This window comes from Chenopodium quinoa, unplaced genomic scaffold (assembly GCF_001683475.1).
Source record: "Chenopodium quinoa cultivar QQ74 unplaced genomic scaffold, ASM168347v1, whole genome shotgun sequence".
Taxonomy (NCBI): domain Eukaryota; kingdom Viridiplantae; phylum Streptophyta; class Magnoliopsida; order Caryophyllales; family Amaranthaceae; genus Chenopodium; species Chenopodium quinoa.
In genome coordinates, this window is record NW_018742205.1 from 2,664,910 (window position 1) to 2,684,474 (window position 19,565).

Here is a 19,565-nt window from a genome sequence, read left to right on the forward strand (position 1 = left end):
TAAACCATCCTTTATGTCATTGACACGTGACTCATCTGTCTTCTTACTCTCTTGTCTTACGTTGTTTTCATTAGAGAGCAAGTAACCCATGTTTAACTACCTTTTAATTATCAAGGGTAGAAAATAAGTATAACATACCATAATATTTTATTATACTTTGACTATTTGGGTTTGACTAGAAAGTTAAAAAAAAAGGTGGTAAAATATGCTACATAGGATACACGTGTGATGGTTCATACGTGGCATGGGGCCCTTTGTTGTTTTTTTTTTTCATGTTTTAAAAAGTAGGGTCCATTTTTGGTGGGGTGTTTAAGATTAGCAAGTTTAAGTGACAATGGTAGTTTTGGTTTATGCTTTTTGGAGTTTGTGGTTGGCAATGTTAGTAGTTAATTGACATGTTTGATGGTTACTCTTTCCTGTACTAGATAGTTAAAAAGGGCATATTACTTTGTCTATTGGATCCTTGCCCTTTTTGGTTCATGTCCTACTTCTTCTAGATTAAGTGTGAATTAAATTAGACTCGACAACATATCATATACGGGTACATGTCAAAGTGTAAAATTAATTTTGATAATTTATGAAAAATTCTACACTTTGAATTAATATGTTGGGTTGAAGTATACTTACTCATGTCGGACTGATGGATGTAAATGTAAGAATCCGAGTAACATAAATATTAATTGATCTCAATGCAGAATAGATGATGGCTTTGTTTGGTAACACTTAATTAATTTTAGAGTCCTTTAACTAGTACTACCAGCCAACCAAACAAGACAAGTTAGCTAATTGACAAACAAAACTAATAGGCAGTAGCACATATAAGATATAGTCATATAACAGCCTAAAAAGACTATTTTTTTTTTTTTTGTGAAACAACATTTAAGTTTATTTCTCATTTTGTTCCTCTTAATTGATAATTAAGCTACATTTTCATTAAAGATGAAAGTTGTATATGAAAGAATATCATTCCTAAAGAGTTGAATTAAATTATTTCTCAATTTAAATTTTCACATGATTATTATCTTGCCACTTTAGTTTGAAAACTATTTGATGATATAGTGAAATTAAATTTGTAAAAACCCATCATATAAAGTTGGTTATTATGTGTTGTACTCCGTACTATGAATCTAACTAATCTTCATATTCATATTCTATATTAGTGTAATGATGATTATAATTTTAATTTGCTTAAATACCCATTTTCTCACTAGATAGTTCCTACCAATAATACAATTTCTGCCAGTGTTTTGTTTCGTTAATTAGGTATTGCTAGTCTTGGGTGTGCTAATGGTTTTTGGGTAAAGTTTGGAATTTTATGAATAAATTGCATGAAATTATTAGCTAAATTCCACTATAAGTCTGGTATTTCCCTATTAATGTAGAAATAAATAAGTGGTCATATCATTAAACTTTCTTTTAGAAAATGCCTAACTTTTGGTTTCTGTCAAAACCAGTCCAACTTAAATGCATAATGATTATATATTAAGCCTTCTTAATTTGATGATTAATGTTATAACCTTGTTTTTATGTAGCTAATCTTTTTATTTTTTATTTGAATACTTGGGGAATATTGTATGGATACTAGCTAGTTATCTCCTATTCTCCTCCCTGAAGAGCTGCAAAAATCAAATACTTCACTACACTTTTTCAACTCTGCTTCATTAGGTATTTCATCCTTCACTATTGTTCTAGATTTATTTGGCAATTATGTTACTCGAGCTGAGGTACTTGTGTTAGGCATAGGTATGTGTCCAAGAGTTAAGAGTTAGACTCGACTATTATATGAAATGTTTCCGTGTTCTGAGTCCAAAATGAAAATCATCTATATGTATTATATTGTCAGCTTCTCCTTGAGCAAATCCGCCATTGGGTCAGCCAAGATTTAGCTGTTATCATCATAAACACTTGTAACTTGTAAGCCATTTATTTATTTCTTGACTTGATGAGAAACCTTGTGCCAGCTTCCAGGTTCATGTATCTCAATCTTTGTTTTTTCATAATATATATTATGATAATTGATCCAACTACTTCTTTGTACCAACTTTCATAATTGTTGTTTATATTATTCTCTAATTTTTTCCTACATTGCAACATCATTTTCACACTCTGACCCTGTTGTACATGTTTGGATTGAGATAGTAGTAGCATCTACTAGTATAACATTGAACTGATATTCTGTGTGTTGATCATCATGTATGCATGAATTATAAGTCTGTTTTGGTATTTTGAGTCCATTGTTAGTTGTTGATTTAAGGAGTTTGGGAGTTGTCTCCCAATCTTTTGGGGAACATGATGTGCTAGTTGTCATAGACGAGGACTATATGGATAGAAACGTTTGCTTTGATAAGTTAAATCAACTACAATGAACAGAAAAATCTAAGGCAGACATCTCTAAATTAGCTTCAGATGTGTATAATTTTATTATCAAGAACAGTACGTTTCGTTGACTTGTTATCCTGAGTTTTATGTGGAAAATAGTTCTAGTAGTCAGTAGGCATTGCTGTCATGAGGTCAGTTCTTAGGTGCTGTGTTTCTTAACCAACTTATTGATAATGCATTAGCATCCATAATAGCTGATGCCACATTTTCCATAGTCTGAACTCTGAAGGCGACTTATAAAGCTGTCGTAGATGTGTGCATTTATTTTAAGCTTGGGAAATCTGTTCACTTTCGTTGAAACTTCTTGTTAGTTGCGCCCAAATCTGTTATTATGAATATGATATATGGGAATCACAGAGCTGTTGATATATATAACTCACCATGTGTGATCACATGTCCTTGTTTTGTTTTCTCATTTAAGGTTTTCTGCCAATACTATACTTAAATTATGGTTAGTTGGGGTAGAGTTTTAATTAATTATCTTATACTATATAATAAGCGGCGCAGGTGATAATCTGTTTCCATATGTGTGAGTTTCTGTGATTTTGGAGTCTAGAAACCCAAGGTGGATCTAAATCATTAATTTTTACTTAAACTGTCTGCGCTGTCAGATGATATCAGTTTCTGAAGTGCAAATGCTGTCAGTTTATGTTAATTTATTCGGAATGTCAGATGAATCGAGTTCTTTAATTGGCAGTTGTAGCAGATTTCTCGGATTTTCACCATGATCGATTGCCTAATAATTTGGACTGCATATCCATTTAAGATTCTGTATAACTGAGATTTTTACTAGGATTAGAGATTGTATTCTTTTCGCAGATAGGGAATACATGCTTCTTGGCTTTTCATGATTCGTCATTTTTTTTTTTTATAAAGGCTTTTCATGAGTTTGAAAAGCCAATTCAGAGGTTGTTTAACTTGTTTTAAAATAACTTCTGTCTCTTATCACTCGAATAAGTGATTTAATTAATAATCTCAATGATTATTAATTATGGAACCATGCTTTAGGTACGTACATTCTATAAACCAAAATAATTCGAAATCAAACAATGTTTAGTGGCTAGGAGTTTTGTTTCCTAAGTTGGAGATTGAATGATCCATTAACCTTTTGCCTTCTTTTCAAACCAAAAAAGAGAAAGCAACAACATTTGGTTGATTCTTGTCACTTACCCAGTGCATGTTTTGGTCCATATTCCTTGATCAGCTTATTTGCAAACGTCCCAGACTCGAATAACTGACTAGGTGAACAATATAATGTTTAAAGCTCTATTATTCTCGATCAGTCGATTGTACCTGCTAACAAACATGATTACACTAGATTTTCATCATGGTGCTAGTACGATTGGTTAAAAATTGGGTCAGGTGGTGTGTTATGCAGTAATCTTTCCTTTTCTAAGGTTTGTTTTCGACAGTAGTGCCAGAGAACATTTTTTTTTTTTTGTTAAACTTAGGAGCCTATAATTAATTAAAGCTAACAGAGCTTTCATGATCCCAAATTTTTGAGGAAAATGTGAATAAAATATTATTAGGCCAGCTTGCTTGTCAGTTTGTGACTTGCTAATCCATAAATTTGTCTTTAAACTTCATGACTTCATGTGATTGGTTAATAAGGGTATTCTTGTAGATTTTCATCTTTATTCAAAATTCTTACATCAACTGCAAATTCAGCTTCAGGTTCAAAACTTGTACCTTCTAGTGTTAATTATCAGCTAGCAAGTTTGTTTAAGGTAACGATTGCGTGGTGTTACTCGCTTTTTATGTTTCATATATAGCCTGACATTATAGACCTTTTGGGCTTGTGACCTTTCCTAGATGAAAGACTTGCTAAATCCTGACTTTTTTTTTTTTTTTTTTTCTCAATTGATTTATGAACTTAGATGATGAGAAGCAAGCTGAACAAGTTGTTCAATGCAATAGGGATTTTCAAACATCCCTCGAGTTCACAATCTCATGGATTTGCATCGAATGTACGATATGAAAGGAGTAGCATGGTGACACCTGAACCATGTGAACAGAAGGTGATAACACCAAATGCTGAAGAAACATATGAAGAGTGGTTGGTAAGTAGAAAATCCAGAAAGTTTTCTTCTGAATCATTCTCATTTTTTTTAGTAATGTGTTTTATGTATTATAATCTGTCTCATTGTTTTTGTAGAGTGATCATCCCTCGGCATTGAATTCATTTGAGGAATTGATGAACACAGCGAAGGGAAAGAAGATCGTTATGTTTTTAGACTATGATGGGACTCTCTCCCCCATTGTTAATGATCCTGAGTTAGCCTTCATGTCTGATGCGGTAAACAATAATCTTCCTATGCAGCATGCACTAAGCATTTTATTTAGTGAGATTATGAGATATCTTACTGTTAATTTTCTGATATGGGTGTATCGTGTTTATCGTGCAGATGAGAGCAGCATTACGTGAAGTTGCTGGGTGCTTTCCAACAGCAATTATCAGTGGAAGAAGCCGAGATAAGGTAAGTTCATCTATTTTTAGTTTCATCATTTTCCCTGTTTTGATATAATGTTCTGGTGCCTAAAACTTCTATAGAGTGTGAGTGTTGCTAATACAAGTCCTCTAACATTTCTGTTAGGTGCATGGCTTTGTTAAATTAGATGAAGTGTATTATGCCGGGAGCCATGGTATGGATATCATGGCTCCGCCAAGGAAGCATAAGTCCGGTGACTACAATTACCAGCCTCCAGTTGCTGTCGAAAAGGTTTTTTGTAGCCCTCCTCTTTTATTTAATACATAATTGTATTCAATACAAAAGTTTACCATAAATTGACCTTTCTTATGGACTAATGTAGGATAACTCTGTAATCTTTCAACCTGCTCAAGAATTCTTGCCTGAAATCGAAAAGGTAAGCTAATGATTAGGCAGTTTCTTGTAAAGAAATCTGATAAACATAAGCCATAATCATTATGCAGGATGTTATTTTTCATGACATAATATCTTAATGGAATCTTTCGTTTGATTGTCGTAATAGATATATGATGAGCTCGAAAAGGCAACTAAGGAGTTGAAAGGGGTGACAGTGGAACACAACAGATTTTGTATCTCCGTTCACTATCGTAGAGCTGAAGAGAAGGTAATTCATGCAGAAGATAAGAGTTAATTATTATTATGCAGAATTTTTACAACGATTAAACAAAATGTACCATCAAATTTATCTGAGGATTTACTGCTTTGGGAATTGCAGGTTCATTCTGATGTAAAAAAGACTGTGAAGGAAGTTCTGAAAAAACATGCTCGCTTTCATGCTACTACTGGTAAAATGGTAAGATGAAAGGCTATTCAACTGCAGAACATCTGAATAGACTGAATTTGATTTGTTCTGTGCACTTAAGTGATTTTAAGACTAATGTAAGGCGCCATTTACAGGTTTGGGAAGTACGTCCATCTATAAAATGGAATAAGGGTAACGCGCTGGAATATTTACTCGACACTTTAAGCCTAGCTGAATCAAGTGATGTCCTTCCTTTCTACATAGGAGATGATAGAACTGATGAAGATGCCTTTGAGGTATTTGCCCTAACATTCGACATTCTGCATCTTTATAGGCTGAAAAAAAAACAGCGTGACTGAAACAAAATGTTCTTGCAGGTGTTACAGAAAAGAGGACAGGGATTTCCAATTCTAGTGTCACAAAATCCCAAGGAGACAAAGGCGTCGCATTCTCTGCGTGATCCTTCTGAAGTACTAACATTCCTACTAAGATTAGCAAAGTGGAGGAAAAATTCGGCATAAAGTAAAAGGCAAGCACTTGAGCTAGTGATTTTTTGATGACGGCCAAGTGATTGTTAATGGAAATATGTAGTTTGTATATAGCTTTAAAGGGACTAAGTTAGAGAAGTAGTGCAAGATAGAGGACAGGGCTATTAGTTAGTAAGTTAGATGTTTTGATATTTTGTTGACAATTCGGCACTTTTTAGCATCATCAAACTATGTTTTATTGGCATAGAATGAACAAAGTTTTCTTGCACCAAGGCTTTTGATCAGTATGATTACAAGTGAGGAATTTGTCTCTTGCTATCTGGTATAATGAACACCTTGGCAGTTACTACATTCTCTTACAAAAATTATCAATTACTACCTTTTAAACCGCATCACGATTACTATTTTAACCTTATCTTGTTTTTTGGCAAATTTTGCCTCAATTTGACATCATAACAATGGGGCAGGACGAATGTTAGCTTTCGCATCGTACCCCATCTCCGCATAAGATTCTCATCCCCATCCTCATCTCTGTCGCGGGTCCAAATTTCATCCCATTCCCGCCCCCACATCCACTTGGATATCCCGTACCCACATAATCTTCACCTTCCCCACCTCGCTACACACCTAATCCGGCCAAGAGCCACCTAATCCTCACCTCCAAAATATAACAATATTACATACTATACATTACAAACAAAGAAAAAAAGTTCACTTCAAAGGTTAATATTAAACAATTGGTGTTTTCTTTATTGAACTACTTGCCATTGTAGAATATTTTATATTTCACAAGTAATACCCTAAAGTTACGATTAATATAAAACGAGGTAGTACAAATATATTACAAAATACTATATTTACAACTATAATTCACTTATATTTTTTTGAAAGTAAAAAGTATACATTTATTTATTTATTTATTTTACATATATAAATGCAAGTATGAGATGGGTACCAACTAGGACGGGTACACCTAAGATCCATCTCGCTCCATCAACCATAGTGGGTACTGGGTATGATCTTTAACCCCATCTCCTACTTGACCTGATGAGCGTGTGTCTCTTACTTGACTCGTCTTATTAACATCCCTAATCATAATACTCCCTCCATATTTTAATAAGTGTTACACTTTGATCAAACACGCATACCAAGACACAACGAACATTATTTTATCTAATTAATTATATGTTAGTAAAATCTTAAGAAAATTAATTTTATGATAGTGTACATTACAACGAATCCAACAATGTATATACAATAACATTTATTTATTATATATTAGTAAATTAATCAAGTCAAAACCAATATGTAAATAGTAAAAAAAGTCAAACTGCAACATTTATTAAAACACGGAAGGAGTACATCATTTCTTGTTGATTAAATGTTTTTAATTTTCTTTAGAAAAAAAAAAAAAAAATCTAAACAAATCCCACCCTTTCTTTTCTTTGCTTCAATGTTCATCACTAATTTTGCCAAATGCCAATTTTTCCAGGTAGTAAATAAACCTTATACGAAGTGTTTAAGATACTCCACCACTATGCACAATAATTTTGACATGTAATCTCTCTGACCCTAAATGTTCTACCTATTTTCATTGCACTACCAATACATTATTCTAACCATAAATATCTATAGTTGAATATTAGTTTAAAAACTATATATATATACTTCTATAACAATTGAATATTAATAAATTACTCATTAAAATGAGTCAAATAAAACCCAGCATGACTATGTTATGGTTTATATATTGAGAGTAATTTATAAGATTTTCTCAACTTATAAATAGTGCCAAGAATGATAATGAAAAAAAAAAAAAAAAAAGGATTAGAGGGATTAATATTTTTGAAATTTAACTAAATATCACTTGGTTTTTAGGCAAGGCAGCTAAATACAGGAGAGGTGTAGTACCGCAGCCAAATACAGTAGCCACTACTTTAATGACTTGCAACAAAGAAGCTTTGAGAGTTAAGTAGCTGAAAGCTCTGATTGGAGCAACTTTCATTACAATGGTGGCTTAGAGATTACATAAAATTACAGCTGGAAGTAGCCCATTTCAATAGGCAAACACTTCCATTACTAATTGAATATGTTTCTCCCAAACACCTTGTTCTATACTAGGATGGAAGCTCCTCGAATTTGAGACCAGACACCCGACTCCTGAATTTTCCAGTTCCGGAGAATCCTCGGGGGAAACACAAAATGATGATACATCAATTATGTCCAAATTGATCCCTCCACCAATGTTGATCAGAGGCGCTCTTTTTTAAGGACTTAGGTGCAAAGCTCAAGTAGAGATTGGCCCTCTGATGGAATACGCAGGAACTGCAACTAACATCCAAGATCTTCTTAGTATGTTTGGCGCAAAAGGCTGTGGATGCAGGTCTCCAAAATATGCTTTTAACTGGCATAAGAGATGCCAAAGCAAGAGAACCCATGTGTTCGCCTCAATATTCAGGCCAAAAATTTAAAGTCCGTCAGCTCTGCAAGTTCAGAAAAAGATGTCACCAAGCCAGATACTATTCCAAGGATAGCGGTGCTGCTAAGGATTAATATGCACAGTATACTGTAGACTATTTGGTGGGATGGAGTCATCAACAATCCTCAAGTTTGACTATCACATTAAGAGTCAAAGATAGAAGCAGATACGTCAAGTAACATACACCATTGGCGAAACACTTCACGAGGAGAAAAAATAGCAATGTACAGTGTACATGCAACATCACTTCTATCCATGTCAATACTGGAACAATCAAAATATATATTTAGAAGGGCAGCAGAGTAAGCAGTTTACCGCGGGAACCTTGGGGGAGATGCATAGTCTGGTGAAGGAGGTCCTGTATCTCCCTCGTAATTTTGCAGTTGCTCTTGTACCTCTTCTGTTCCTACAATTTGCTCTCGTCCAGCAGAACCAAACTGACGTTCAATCTGGGAATCATAAGCAATGGTCTGAGGATAAGGATATAGCATAACAAAGGGGGGACGACCATCTCCAGATTGAGGACCCTCATTATGGTATTCAGAACATGTCTGATACACCGAATAATCAGTATCATAACAGCCATTCCATGTAGATTTTGAAGTAGCTGGATCTTTTGGGAAGCGATACAACTGATATGAATTTTTCCGGAAGGTATCACAAGGTCTATCAGTTTGGGAATAGCTAGTAACTGACCGGTCTATCTTTGAGTTTGGCTTGTCATTTCGGTATCGAGGTTGAGCACGACCAGAAAATCGTGGCTTCGAGCTGGAATTCCAATTTGCTTCCCTCTCCCCATGGTGCTCGTTCCTGTCATGTTTGGAGTCTCCTTGATACTGTCTGGAGGTAGAATATTGGGGGGGATCTCTGAGAACGTTCTGAAAATTTTCATAGATTGAAACAAATTATGCAAAAGTTATAACTCATAGTCTTCTACACTAAAAGTCTGACAGTACAAGACAGAGTAGTGACAGACGGTATAACCAATAACCAGATGCATGATGATGCAAGTTGTAAAGTAACATGTTCTTATGGCTAATATAGGGAAACCAGATGATTATCCAAGTATCAGGCACAGTCTGATATGGCCCAGATGTAACTTTATCCACTCCTTACAAATCAAAGAACAACTTCTTATGGCCAAGGAGTCGAAGATTATAGACAGAACAAAGAGTGGCTATCATGTATCATCAGAATTAACTTTAAATGATGGATAAGCTTGTTTAAAGATTATTATATAAGAAAAGGACATAATGAGCTCTTAATAACCACCAAACAGAAAGCTGCCAACACACCACAATAATACGACGATCCAATTTGATGAAAGAAAGCAAAATATTTCAGTCATGTTCTAAACATGATATGCAAAAAAGGCAAGTATTAAATCAGAACATGGAAGTGCATTGTAAGATTTGTAACCATTAATATAGGCAGCAAAAAACAATAAAAAGCTCCTATATAGTGTCAATTGGAAAGAGTCTTACTGGATTTGGGAAATAAGTTCCAGTTCCATTGCGGTGTTTAGGAAATTCTCCACCATATTGCCTTGAGACACTAGCAGGCTTAATGGAACCTGACTGCTGTGCTTCTGAAACGGGCACTGGATGAGAAAAGATACTGGAATTCCCAGAATATGGTGATCGAGGAGCATCAAATGGGATATTCCCCTGAAGTTGTACTGGAGGTACATATACAGAGGGAGGATGAACAAAAGGATGCTGAAATTGTGGGTTTTGACAGAAACGCCCATACTGAAGATTCTTCCAGTGGCTAGCAAAGTCGCTGTTGAATATGTCAGGTCCACACTCATCAGAATCTTCTCTGGATGTAATCCTTTTTGTTGAACCATTGCTACTACTACGGCTCAACCGCTCTAGCCCATTAGCTGAATCTGAGCTATGGCTAGACTGGGTCAAGGAGAAGGTAGACTTCTCCCTATCCGTATCATCATGACTGGCAGGTGTTGCAGAGGTTCCTGTTTCAGCACTTATATTGTATACAGGTACCATTGTAACCAAAGGCACAGGTAGTCCAGCGGGATAAAAGGCAACTGGTAAGACTGGATGATTGTGACTAATACCCTGCTGTGGACCAGGCCGTACCAAAAAAGGAGAAAAGGGAAACATTGAATTTGGATAGTTCATATGAGCTTGCCCATACCCAGGTAACTGATGAACCTCCATGTGTGAGGAAGTAACAGATGAGGAAGCAGATTTATCATCAACATCATCATCACAAGTAAGATCAACAGATCCTTCCTCATTTAGCCATTGGCATTTAACTACCGGAGAGGGATTTTTTGAAGAATTTGCATTCTTTGTCCCCGGGTATCTCATTGTATTGTTTAGTTTGGAGGGTTTTCCATCCCAAGAACTGTCTGAAGTTGCCTTTGTCTTATAGGAATTAGCAGAAGAAGTAGGTGATAATCTAGAACTAGCAACAGAAAACTCCTTGCTTTCATGATCACCCTCTCTCATCAAATCAGCTTTACTGTTTGTCCAAAAACCATGGTCATCATCCAGATGATTGACTTCTAGTGATGCTGAACCACTATTTAAAACCCCCCTAACTTCTTCATCAGGTGTGATTCCAACAGGAATTAATTGGCGATAAGAAGGTGCTACAGAGGTACCATCAGCATGAAGCATAACATCGCCCCAATCAGACTGATGAGGCGCAAAATTTAATGGCCTTGTGCCAGCATATTTTTGGGGTCTGGTTCCAGGAAAAGGAGGTGGGATTGAAACAAACTGATGAGAAGCTAGATTCACAGGCATCTGAGCATGCCCACCATGTTTCTGAACCCCAGAAGAAGACATCAGATTTACAAAGTCTTGTCCCTCCTGGAGTCTCTGATTTGGATCATTACCTGAAGAAACTACAGGTTTTGTAGAACTAGCAGGTCTCCTTACATAACAATTCACGACAGGATTTTCCATCATGCCAGAGCCTCTCATTCTTCTGTTGTACTCAAATCTTGAACTGGCAACCTCATTTACCTTTTCGGTGGCCTTATGCTTGTGTAGAGATGCAGCTTCATTAGACAAGCTAGCCAGTTCAGGACTAGATGATGTCCTAGCAAACTGCAGCGTGGCATGCCCTTTAGTTTGCAAGATATTTGCCATGCAAATTCTTTCTCTTTCATTCAGTTGCTTCTTAGTAGGATTTTTCCTCTGAGTATAATATTGATCCCAATCAGAAGACATGTGAGTTCTTGATTCTTTTTCATAATCCTTCTGTCCAGGAGAATGCAAATCTTTGTGCACATCAATGGCCTCAGCTATCTGATTCACAGGAAGGATACTAGGCTGCATCAAAAAATCAATAGAGCTTTGAGATTCATCAACCTGTGGATACTGACTCAAGTTCTCTGTTGAATTATCAACAAGTATATGTTTTCTGCGATTTCCGTCATGGTTGGAGTTGACCAGTGGCGAGTGAAACGCATCAATTACGGGTATGTCAGGACGGACACGTTTTCCATGTCTATCCCATGTGTTCACAAAGAACTGGTTCACTACAGCAACTATATTCTCTTCCTGGCACTCAAGTATTCTAGTCAGCTGTTGGGCCCCAAAACTGAAGGCGCTGCGAATTCTATAAAAGTTGCCTGAACATATACATAGAGATAGAATGATAAGTGCATAAAAATTGGTCATTAGATAATCCTCTTCACCACAAGATAAATACCAATAAAGAATCAGGACAGACTCGTGATCAAGAAACAGATATAAGGAAAATACCAAGGAATGTATAAAAGACGAATTCAAATATGAAAACGAACAACACTATCAGGCTTGTCAAAACCCGAAACACACATAGAGAGCTCAGTCAATTCAATCTTTGGTTTATTTTGACGAAGCATACACTTCACACTTGTTTTTTTTTTTTAAGTGTCAGAAATTTACTGATGGACTGTTGGTTACTTTTTAGAAAGGCTATGTAATCTTACTCTTCAAGATATCACAGGATGAAGGCGGTGGTTGCTTTAGTGAAATGAAGGAGCAAAGAAGGTATACCAAGAAGTACGAGATAAAGACTGAAGTACACTTCAAAACAATTAATAGGTTGTATAAACCAGACATCAAAGAGAAAATATATGTTCACAGAATTGCAAGGAAATTGACGCTGGACATTAGAGACTCCAGAACAGAAGTAGATGATAACCGACAAGAAACTCCATGCACGAGGACATTAGAAAAAGGGAAATAGACAGAATGCCAAACAGGTCCCAAATGCCCCCCTCTTCCCCAACCCCTCCCGAAAATCATTTCAGTGGCAAAATGGTGGTATTAAACCTACTTCAATCACATAAGAGAAAGCATGACTCCAATTTCAAGTTTGGCTAGATGTACGTAGCATTTCCTTTCCATTTTTAACTCCGTTACAACTACATTTCGATATGATACTCATTTTCAATTGGTTAGTCACTCCATGCAAGCACTTCTCGAGATTCCATCTCAACAAAAACCAAATATAGGTCAATGACCATGATCTCTTTGAAATCTAAAGAAACATTCATTCATAGCACAATTCAGAAGAACCTGCAAAAGATATTCATAGTATTATAAAGAAACAACTCATCACACACAAGTAGGTCACAAGAGTATCAATTTATTTTTCCACACAAACAAGCTTGTTAAAACTCATTTGGTAAGTAAATAATGACTTTGAACAAAATATACATCATCTTTGTTCTATAGTACTTAATAAATTTCAGAAAGTTAAAAGTTCAAATAAAAATAAAATTAAATAAACATTTTCCTATTTGGATTTAGTTATCACCATGCATGAAATTGAAACCTAATGAGTAACACAGTAATATCTTTTTTCTGCTCAATTTTCAAGATTTTAGCAACACTGAACAGAAAGAATTGATAAGAAATATTCTAAACTTTACAAAGTTTGTATTAAGCTAAAAAACAATCAATAAAGTCTTCAAGCCTAAAATGACCCTTTACTATTCTGTAGAACTCTTATAGTGATAAATTCCAATATATAAGGCTTCATCATCATTCAAAGTACATACTACATAATTTTAGTCTAAGCCACTTGTTCATAATATTATATGGTTTGTACATCAGCCAAATGTCAAGAACAAATGAAGAAACAATGCTACTGTAAGTCCATAATTTACCTACTTTTACGAAGTGCTTAGCTTAAGGCGTAAGGACAGGGATAAGCACTAAAAGTCCCACAAAGTTCTTGATTCCAACATTAGTGAAAATTGGCGCCAAGGTGTTCATGCACTTAATTCCCTCAAGTCCTCAACAGATGAATATATTTCTGCTCTAACTAAACTCATTAAGTGTGCCTAAACAAAGCAGTAGCTTCAACTTTAAAAACATAATATGAACAAGCATTTCTTGCTTCAATATATAAGTTTTGGAAAGACAAAAGGGAATAGGCTTTATTTAGAGACCAACTTACCTAGATATTCTCTTAAAAGTTGTGGCTATAGCATATTATTAATAATTTTTGTGGTAGGTGTACATGCTGTGACTTTACGTGGGATAGAGTACTTTCCCTTGCTTCACTTTGGTTCCAAGGAGATCTTTTCAGGCCTTAGTGTTTTGCTTAGTTGACACACTAAAAAAAACCTTTTCCCTCCATGGTTTGTACTACTCACAGTTTAAATATTGGGGTTGTGATAGCAATAACAATCATGCATCGAAGAAGTGTGTGTTGTAATATTGTGCAACAAGCCAAATAATGATCATTATATGTCTCATATCGGTCATATCAGCTGTCAACTGAGCTTAAATTGGTCCATCAAGGCCTTGCTTTGGACATACCTGCTCTGTATCAGCCATTAAGCCATTAAGGGTATACATAATAATCCCTTATGACTTGGAAAATACTAATTCAGCAAGTTGGAAAACTAATCATATTGGCTGATATATATAACCATCTACTTAATATTTGGACTAATAAAGTTTTATTAGAAAGAACATAAAGTAGATAGTTTTGACTGATTGGGAAATAAGAGGAACATATTAACATTGTCGTCAAAAGAGAACTCCCTAATCATTCATTTGGGAAGCTCAAATTCTGAAAGCCCACAAATCAATCTTACGCTTCTTATTGGTCACTTACTACATACACCAGCCTTATGTAACAATTAAGCAGAAACCATGTGTAAATGTGTAAATAGAAGATGTAACGATTAAAGTAGATATTAGTGAGGCATCAGATTTCAAAACAGATAGTCAACCATGAGGAAAAAAAATTGTTTGGTAAGGAGAGTGCACTATGTTAGTCAGATACCTTTACTAACACTGCGACCAAGGTTGTTGTTTGTACGCAGGGGATCAACAACATTAAAATGTTTGGAAATGAAAGGCTGCTCTTGGTTATCTTGACTACCAGCGTAGACAGAATATGCTCTATTACAAGCATTAAGAAACATTTTGTTCAGCAATAACTCTGCATCATCCTTTCGAGGAGGATCAGCTGCAAGCATTCAAACATAGACTGGATATCAGACAGAAAAATAAATAAAAAAAAAAAGAAGGAAATCTTCATTTGTTATCCAATTTCTGCAGCCATGATAACTACCTGCCATACTGGGAAGCGAACAAATCGGTACTGGACCCCAGAGGCTAATACAAAAGTTGGCCCAATCAAATTTACTAAAGAACTCCACAAAACGATAGAGGACCTACACATGGAAAACACTGTATAAATTTCCTTTATGAGGAAAGTAAAACAAAATGACATAAGAAATATAGAAAAACATTCATACATCTAGGATACGAAAAATCATAGGCAATAGCATAAACATACCTCAAGTGGCCCAGCAAAGGAATTGTTGAAAACATGAAATATATACAAAACCAAGGTTTCCAGAGCATAAGTTGATATAAGTCCATGATGAGCCCCAAGTATACGGCTCTCGTAGTAACACCAGGCCTTGATTAGTATGATGCTTCGCTTAAATAAATGCTTTTGGTTAATCAAGTTGTCAACCTAAAATCCAAAATAAGTCGGTTACCAATGGCCATTTCATTTAAATAGATTAATCAAGGAATGATAATATGAGCCATACATATTACCATCATAGATCAATATAACCAGGATATAGAAGCACACCTCTTCGAGAAAACAAAGTGTACACAAACCGCCAAGCTGGTTATAAGATATGTCCACCACAATGTTATCTACAAGGCACTTTATTAACTTAACCTGCAATATGTGCCAAGGTAAGGTATTATACTAGTTGATAACATTAGCCAAAAATACAGAATTTTCAAATTTAAATTTAATAGCTGGCAGCGTAACATTTACATTGATGGTACCAAACTCTCATCCTATAAATCCAGAATTGTATGTTCATTGACTTAGGTAAATATTTTTATTACTGTATTTTAGTAACATGACCGTAGAATAGACTTGCAACCCTCATCCAACATAATCTAATAGTTAGAAAGGATCTTCCAAATTGTCTAACACACATCATTTAGAGCCTGTAACTTATCAACAAGACCAAAGACCAGTACAGGACAATTTGGAGTGTCTATTCAATCAAAGACATCACAAACCTAGAAAGAGAAAGAGAATGTTCAACTAAGACAAAGACCAAAAATTAACAATCCAAAAAAAAAAAATTACAATGAAGTGGTCCCTGCAAAACAACATCATTTTTTTTGTGATGTCTCTTCAGTCTACCTAACTAACTTCATGTGAGAAACCTTAGCCACAGGATTATAAGTGCACTCAGTAATATATACAAGTATATAATAGACTACAAAGAAACACAAAGTAAATTTGACACGGAAGAAACTAAGAAACTACCTCAGCTTGAATGTACTGAACCTCTTTCACCTGGAACTCAGCATGCTCATTCTTTTCTTCCCTTCGCAACATATCTAGAACGCTATTAGCCCAATTATCTTTCAACTTAGGGTCTTCAGAAAAAGCAGTTAAATCAATATCCCCATCTGGTAGGTAAGTCTTAAGAGGTACGGAACCAAAGGTAAACACCTGTCAATAAGTCATAGATCCAAGATGAGAAGGATAGTAAGTTCAAATTTTCTGTTGCAGTATGTACAGAATCAAGAACTTAAGCATATATGAATGCTTGTAAACAGTCATTCAATCACAACCAACAGGTTCATGATTCACTCAGTTTCTTAATTACGAAATCGTCGACATGCTAGCATCATAATTAATATTTTCACTGAAGAAAAAAAAAAAATTTCTATAAGATAAATACCTCATTTAAGAGTAATAAATGTTTCACTTTGTTTTTAGATCCATTAAAGTTCAAAAGATCATTATGAGAAGAAGAAATATTGTCTCCAGGTGTTTCTTTGAAACTCAATCTGAACATAGGAAATTTAACTAGCTTTATGCATGAGCTCTAATTATGTCGATATAATTAATTGACTAGAGAAATCTAATACACAGCAAGATACCATCTATGTAACTCAGACTTCTCATCCTTCAAGAGACACCAACGTGGCCACGTCATACAAAAGATTCATGCCAAACAATATAGGAAATATGTGCCTTCATCGGCTTCATACCGTTGGTATGAACAAATTCCCCAGATCAAAATGACTATTGGCAAGACAACCCAAGATTTCAAGAACAGGATCAGAGGAAAGACAGGTTACTCATTTTGTACTTTCAAGATTATGTGAAAAATGTTCATTTGGATTCTAAGCAACGTAATAGGGAAAAATCCTTAGGTTATGGCATTTCAATTTCTAGAGACATGCAGATTCATAATTCAACCAGATTACACAGCTCCAAAAGAAAATAATACTTCCTCTGTTCCACAAATATTGCAACAATTACCATTTTAGAAAGTTTCGCGAATATTGAAACATTTCCTTATTTGCTCATGTTTTCTCTCTTTCTCTCTCCTCATCACATAGGTCCCTATCTTCATTCAGCTCTATCTCTCTCTTCTTAAAATCTGTCTCCTCTTCCCATGTTGCAATAGTAGGGGGGCGGAGGAAGTGTATATACATATACCTCCTCAGTTTTTATCAACTTGCAACACACCATTTTCACACGTACTTTAAAGTCTATATTATAAGGACAAATTAATAGACAAAATTTTACCACTAATAAGAAGAAAGTGGTAAGTTGCAACACTTCAAATTTTATAGCTTAATTCTTCCATTTATTTTGTCAAATCACCTCCTCAAATAACGTGTCAAAAGGGTGTGTTACAAGTATAAAAACAAGTATATAGTATTGCTATGATAGATAAGTAGTCCCCTGATTCCAAAGGCTTAAAAGTTGGCACTAATTCAAACAAGGAAAAATCCTAGATGTAAGTAGCAATTAAAAACATTATTTATTTATTAATTTTTACAAAAAAGGTGACACATATGATTTAACACACTTGATGACTAATGTTTTGTTCCTCCTAAAAGCGTTCTAATCATTCCTTAACTCAAAATTTTCTGTAAGAGTTCCTTTGTCACAAACAATGAAACAAATCTCACCCTTTGAATTTTAAGGAATCCCAAGCACAGTAGTCACTCTTCTTACTTCACCTCTCCCCAACACTCAAAGAAAAGGAAGAGAGAATAAAGGTTAAAAAAAAAAAAAAAGCTTATTGTCCGAAAAAATATTGGAAATTTTAACCACTTAATTCGTCCAAAAAAACTCAGTAGGCTACTTCTTCATCACATGTACCTGTATGGAAATTTTATATAGGTGTAATTGATAATGGATTTGCATTTTTCTTTTTGGGGTGTGCATTTGTGCACGAGAGGGAGATAAAATAAATTGAGTAGCTGTACAAAACTACAAATACTCCTTAGACTAAATTTGTGTCTAGGGTGTAAACCCTAATGTATGAAAGAAATTTAGGTATAAAACGTTGTAGCATTACACAACTAACCAAAGCTATCGTGATAAAATCATGAAACAAATCATATAGAATCAACAAATGCCATAACATTATCAACAACTTTAGTCCATATATGGGAAAAATGGATGCATGGATACGGCGGAAACCAACACTTTAAATGAGTTCAAACCTGGCAAGGCAGACATTTTCCAATTAGACACTGCACATAGGATGCAACAGCATTCCTACGCTTCTCAGATTCCCAACTCGGCTGAATTCGTGATATAAGTTCCGCAGTTCTCTTCTCGGCTATAGCCCATCTTCCCGGGTCAAGCGGTCGAGTAACTGAAGCAGCTCCTGTCAATAATAGACCATTAGGTTGGAAGCCATTGGATTGCACCCAATCACTGTGACTATCCATCCTAATATGGTATATACTCTATCTTCCTTTTCCTATCTGCTTAAGACAAATTATAAACAATTAAGTAAGAAATGCTATCACATTATAATGTAAAACATACATTTTCCAGTTTCTCTATCAATAATTGCAGATATATAAAATTTGACATCAACTTATATGAAAACACACCTAATTCTCACTTCAAATAATTAAAAAAAAAAACCCTAAATTTCATTGCGATCCTCCCGTTACAACCATAAAAATAATCATCAAATTTCAATAAAAACTGATCAAAATCCCTAACAGCAATTTCCACCAAAATTCACTTCGCAAAAAATGAAACAATGAACAACAACAGAATACTTCGAAATTCACCAATGCTAAAAATGATGAAATTAATTACAAGAAAAAGAAAAACCAAAAAAAAAACCAAATTAAAATTAAAAATCGAGAATTGAAAAAAAAAAAATTGCTGAAAAATGCTTGACTTAAAAGAGCGTAGAAATTGTAAAGACCTGATAAATAAAGGATTGAATTTCTGAGACGAAGAATCAATAGAGTAGCAAAGTAATTCTGAAATTGTAGAATTTGATCGAAATTGATGAAGTTATGCCGCAAAGTTTGAGTTTTTATTGGTTTTTGATTTTTTGATTTCTTAACAAAAGAGTAGTGATAGCAGAGAGAGAGAGAGATGAGAGAGAGAGAGAGAGAATAGAGGACAGGGTCAAAGTAATTTCTGTTGGGGTTATTTTGTGTGTTCTTTTCTTGTCAACGGTT

General features: G+C 34.9%; 2 protein-coding genes across 2 annotated transcripts; one reads left to right on the forward strand and one right to left on the reverse strand.

The window, feature by feature from the left end:
- Positions 1 to 2,601: 2,601 nt before the first annotated feature.
- Positions 2,602 to 6,756, forward strand: LOC110729101 (probable trehalose-phosphate phosphatase 7). Its single transcript, XM_021908811.1, has 10 exons — positions 2,602 to 4,106; positions 4,257 to 4,439; positions 4,535 to 4,675; positions 4,785 to 4,856; positions 4,974 to 5,099; positions 5,191 to 5,244; positions 5,371 to 5,472; positions 5,584 to 5,661; positions 5,766 to 5,906; positions 5,988 to 6,756. Exons 2-10 carry the CDS (start codon positions 4,257 to 4,259, stop codon positions 6,129 to 6,131), a joined length of 1,041 nt encoding a protein of 346 aa, XP_021764503.1. The 5' UTR covers positions 2,602 to 4,106; the 3' UTR covers positions 6,132 to 6,756.
- A 1,302-nt stretch (positions 6,757 to 8,058) lies between these two features.
- Positions 8,059 to 19,517, reverse strand: LOC110729110. Its single transcript, XM_021908823.1, has 10 exons — positions 19,304 to 19,517; positions 18,579 to 18,845; positions 16,372 to 16,560; positions 15,670 to 15,762; positions 15,364 to 15,546; positions 15,136 to 15,238; positions 14,845 to 15,030; positions 10,062 to 12,187; positions 8,893 to 9,455; positions 8,059 to 8,581 (listed from the first exon to the last, which is right to left on the reverse strand). Exons 2-10 carry the CDS (start codon positions 18,807 to 18,809, stop codon positions 8,566 to 8,568), a joined length of 3,690 nt encoding a protein of 1,229 aa, XP_021764515.1. The 5' UTR covers positions 18,810 to 18,845; positions 19,304 to 19,517; the 3' UTR covers positions 8,059 to 8,565.
- Positions 19,518 to 19,565: the final 48 nt, after the last annotated feature.

What these genes read in the sequence shown, in the direction of transcription:
- LOC110729101 (XM_021908811.1), top strand. Translation starts at nt 4,257, where the DNA reads ATGATGAGAAGCAAGCTGAACAAGTTGTTCAATGCAATAGGGATTTTC. An exon ending in AAACATATGAAGAGTGGTTG is followed by an intron (nt 4,440 to 4,534) that starts GTAAGTAGAAAA and finishes TTGTTTTTGTAG; the next exon opens with AGTGATCATCCCTCGGCATT. An exon ending in TAGCCTTCATGTCTGATGCG is followed by an intron (nt 4,676 to 4,784) that starts GTAAACAATAAT and finishes TTTATCGTGCAG; the next exon opens with ATGAGAGCAGCATTACGTGA.
- LOC110729110 (XM_021908823.1), bottom strand. Translation starts at nt 18,809, where the DNA reads ATGGATAGTCACAGTGATTGGGTGCAATCCAATGGCTTCCAACCTAAT. An exon ending in TTCGCTTCCCAGTATGGCAG is followed by an intron (nt 15,031 to 15,135) that starts GTAGTTATCATG and finishes GAATGCTTGCAG; the next exon opens with CTGATCCTCCTCGAAAGGAT. An exon ending in TGGTCGCAGTGTTAGTAAAG is followed by an intron (nt 12,188 to 14,844) that starts GTATCTGACTAA and finishes GTATATGTTCAG; the next exon opens with GCAACTTTTATAGAATTCGC.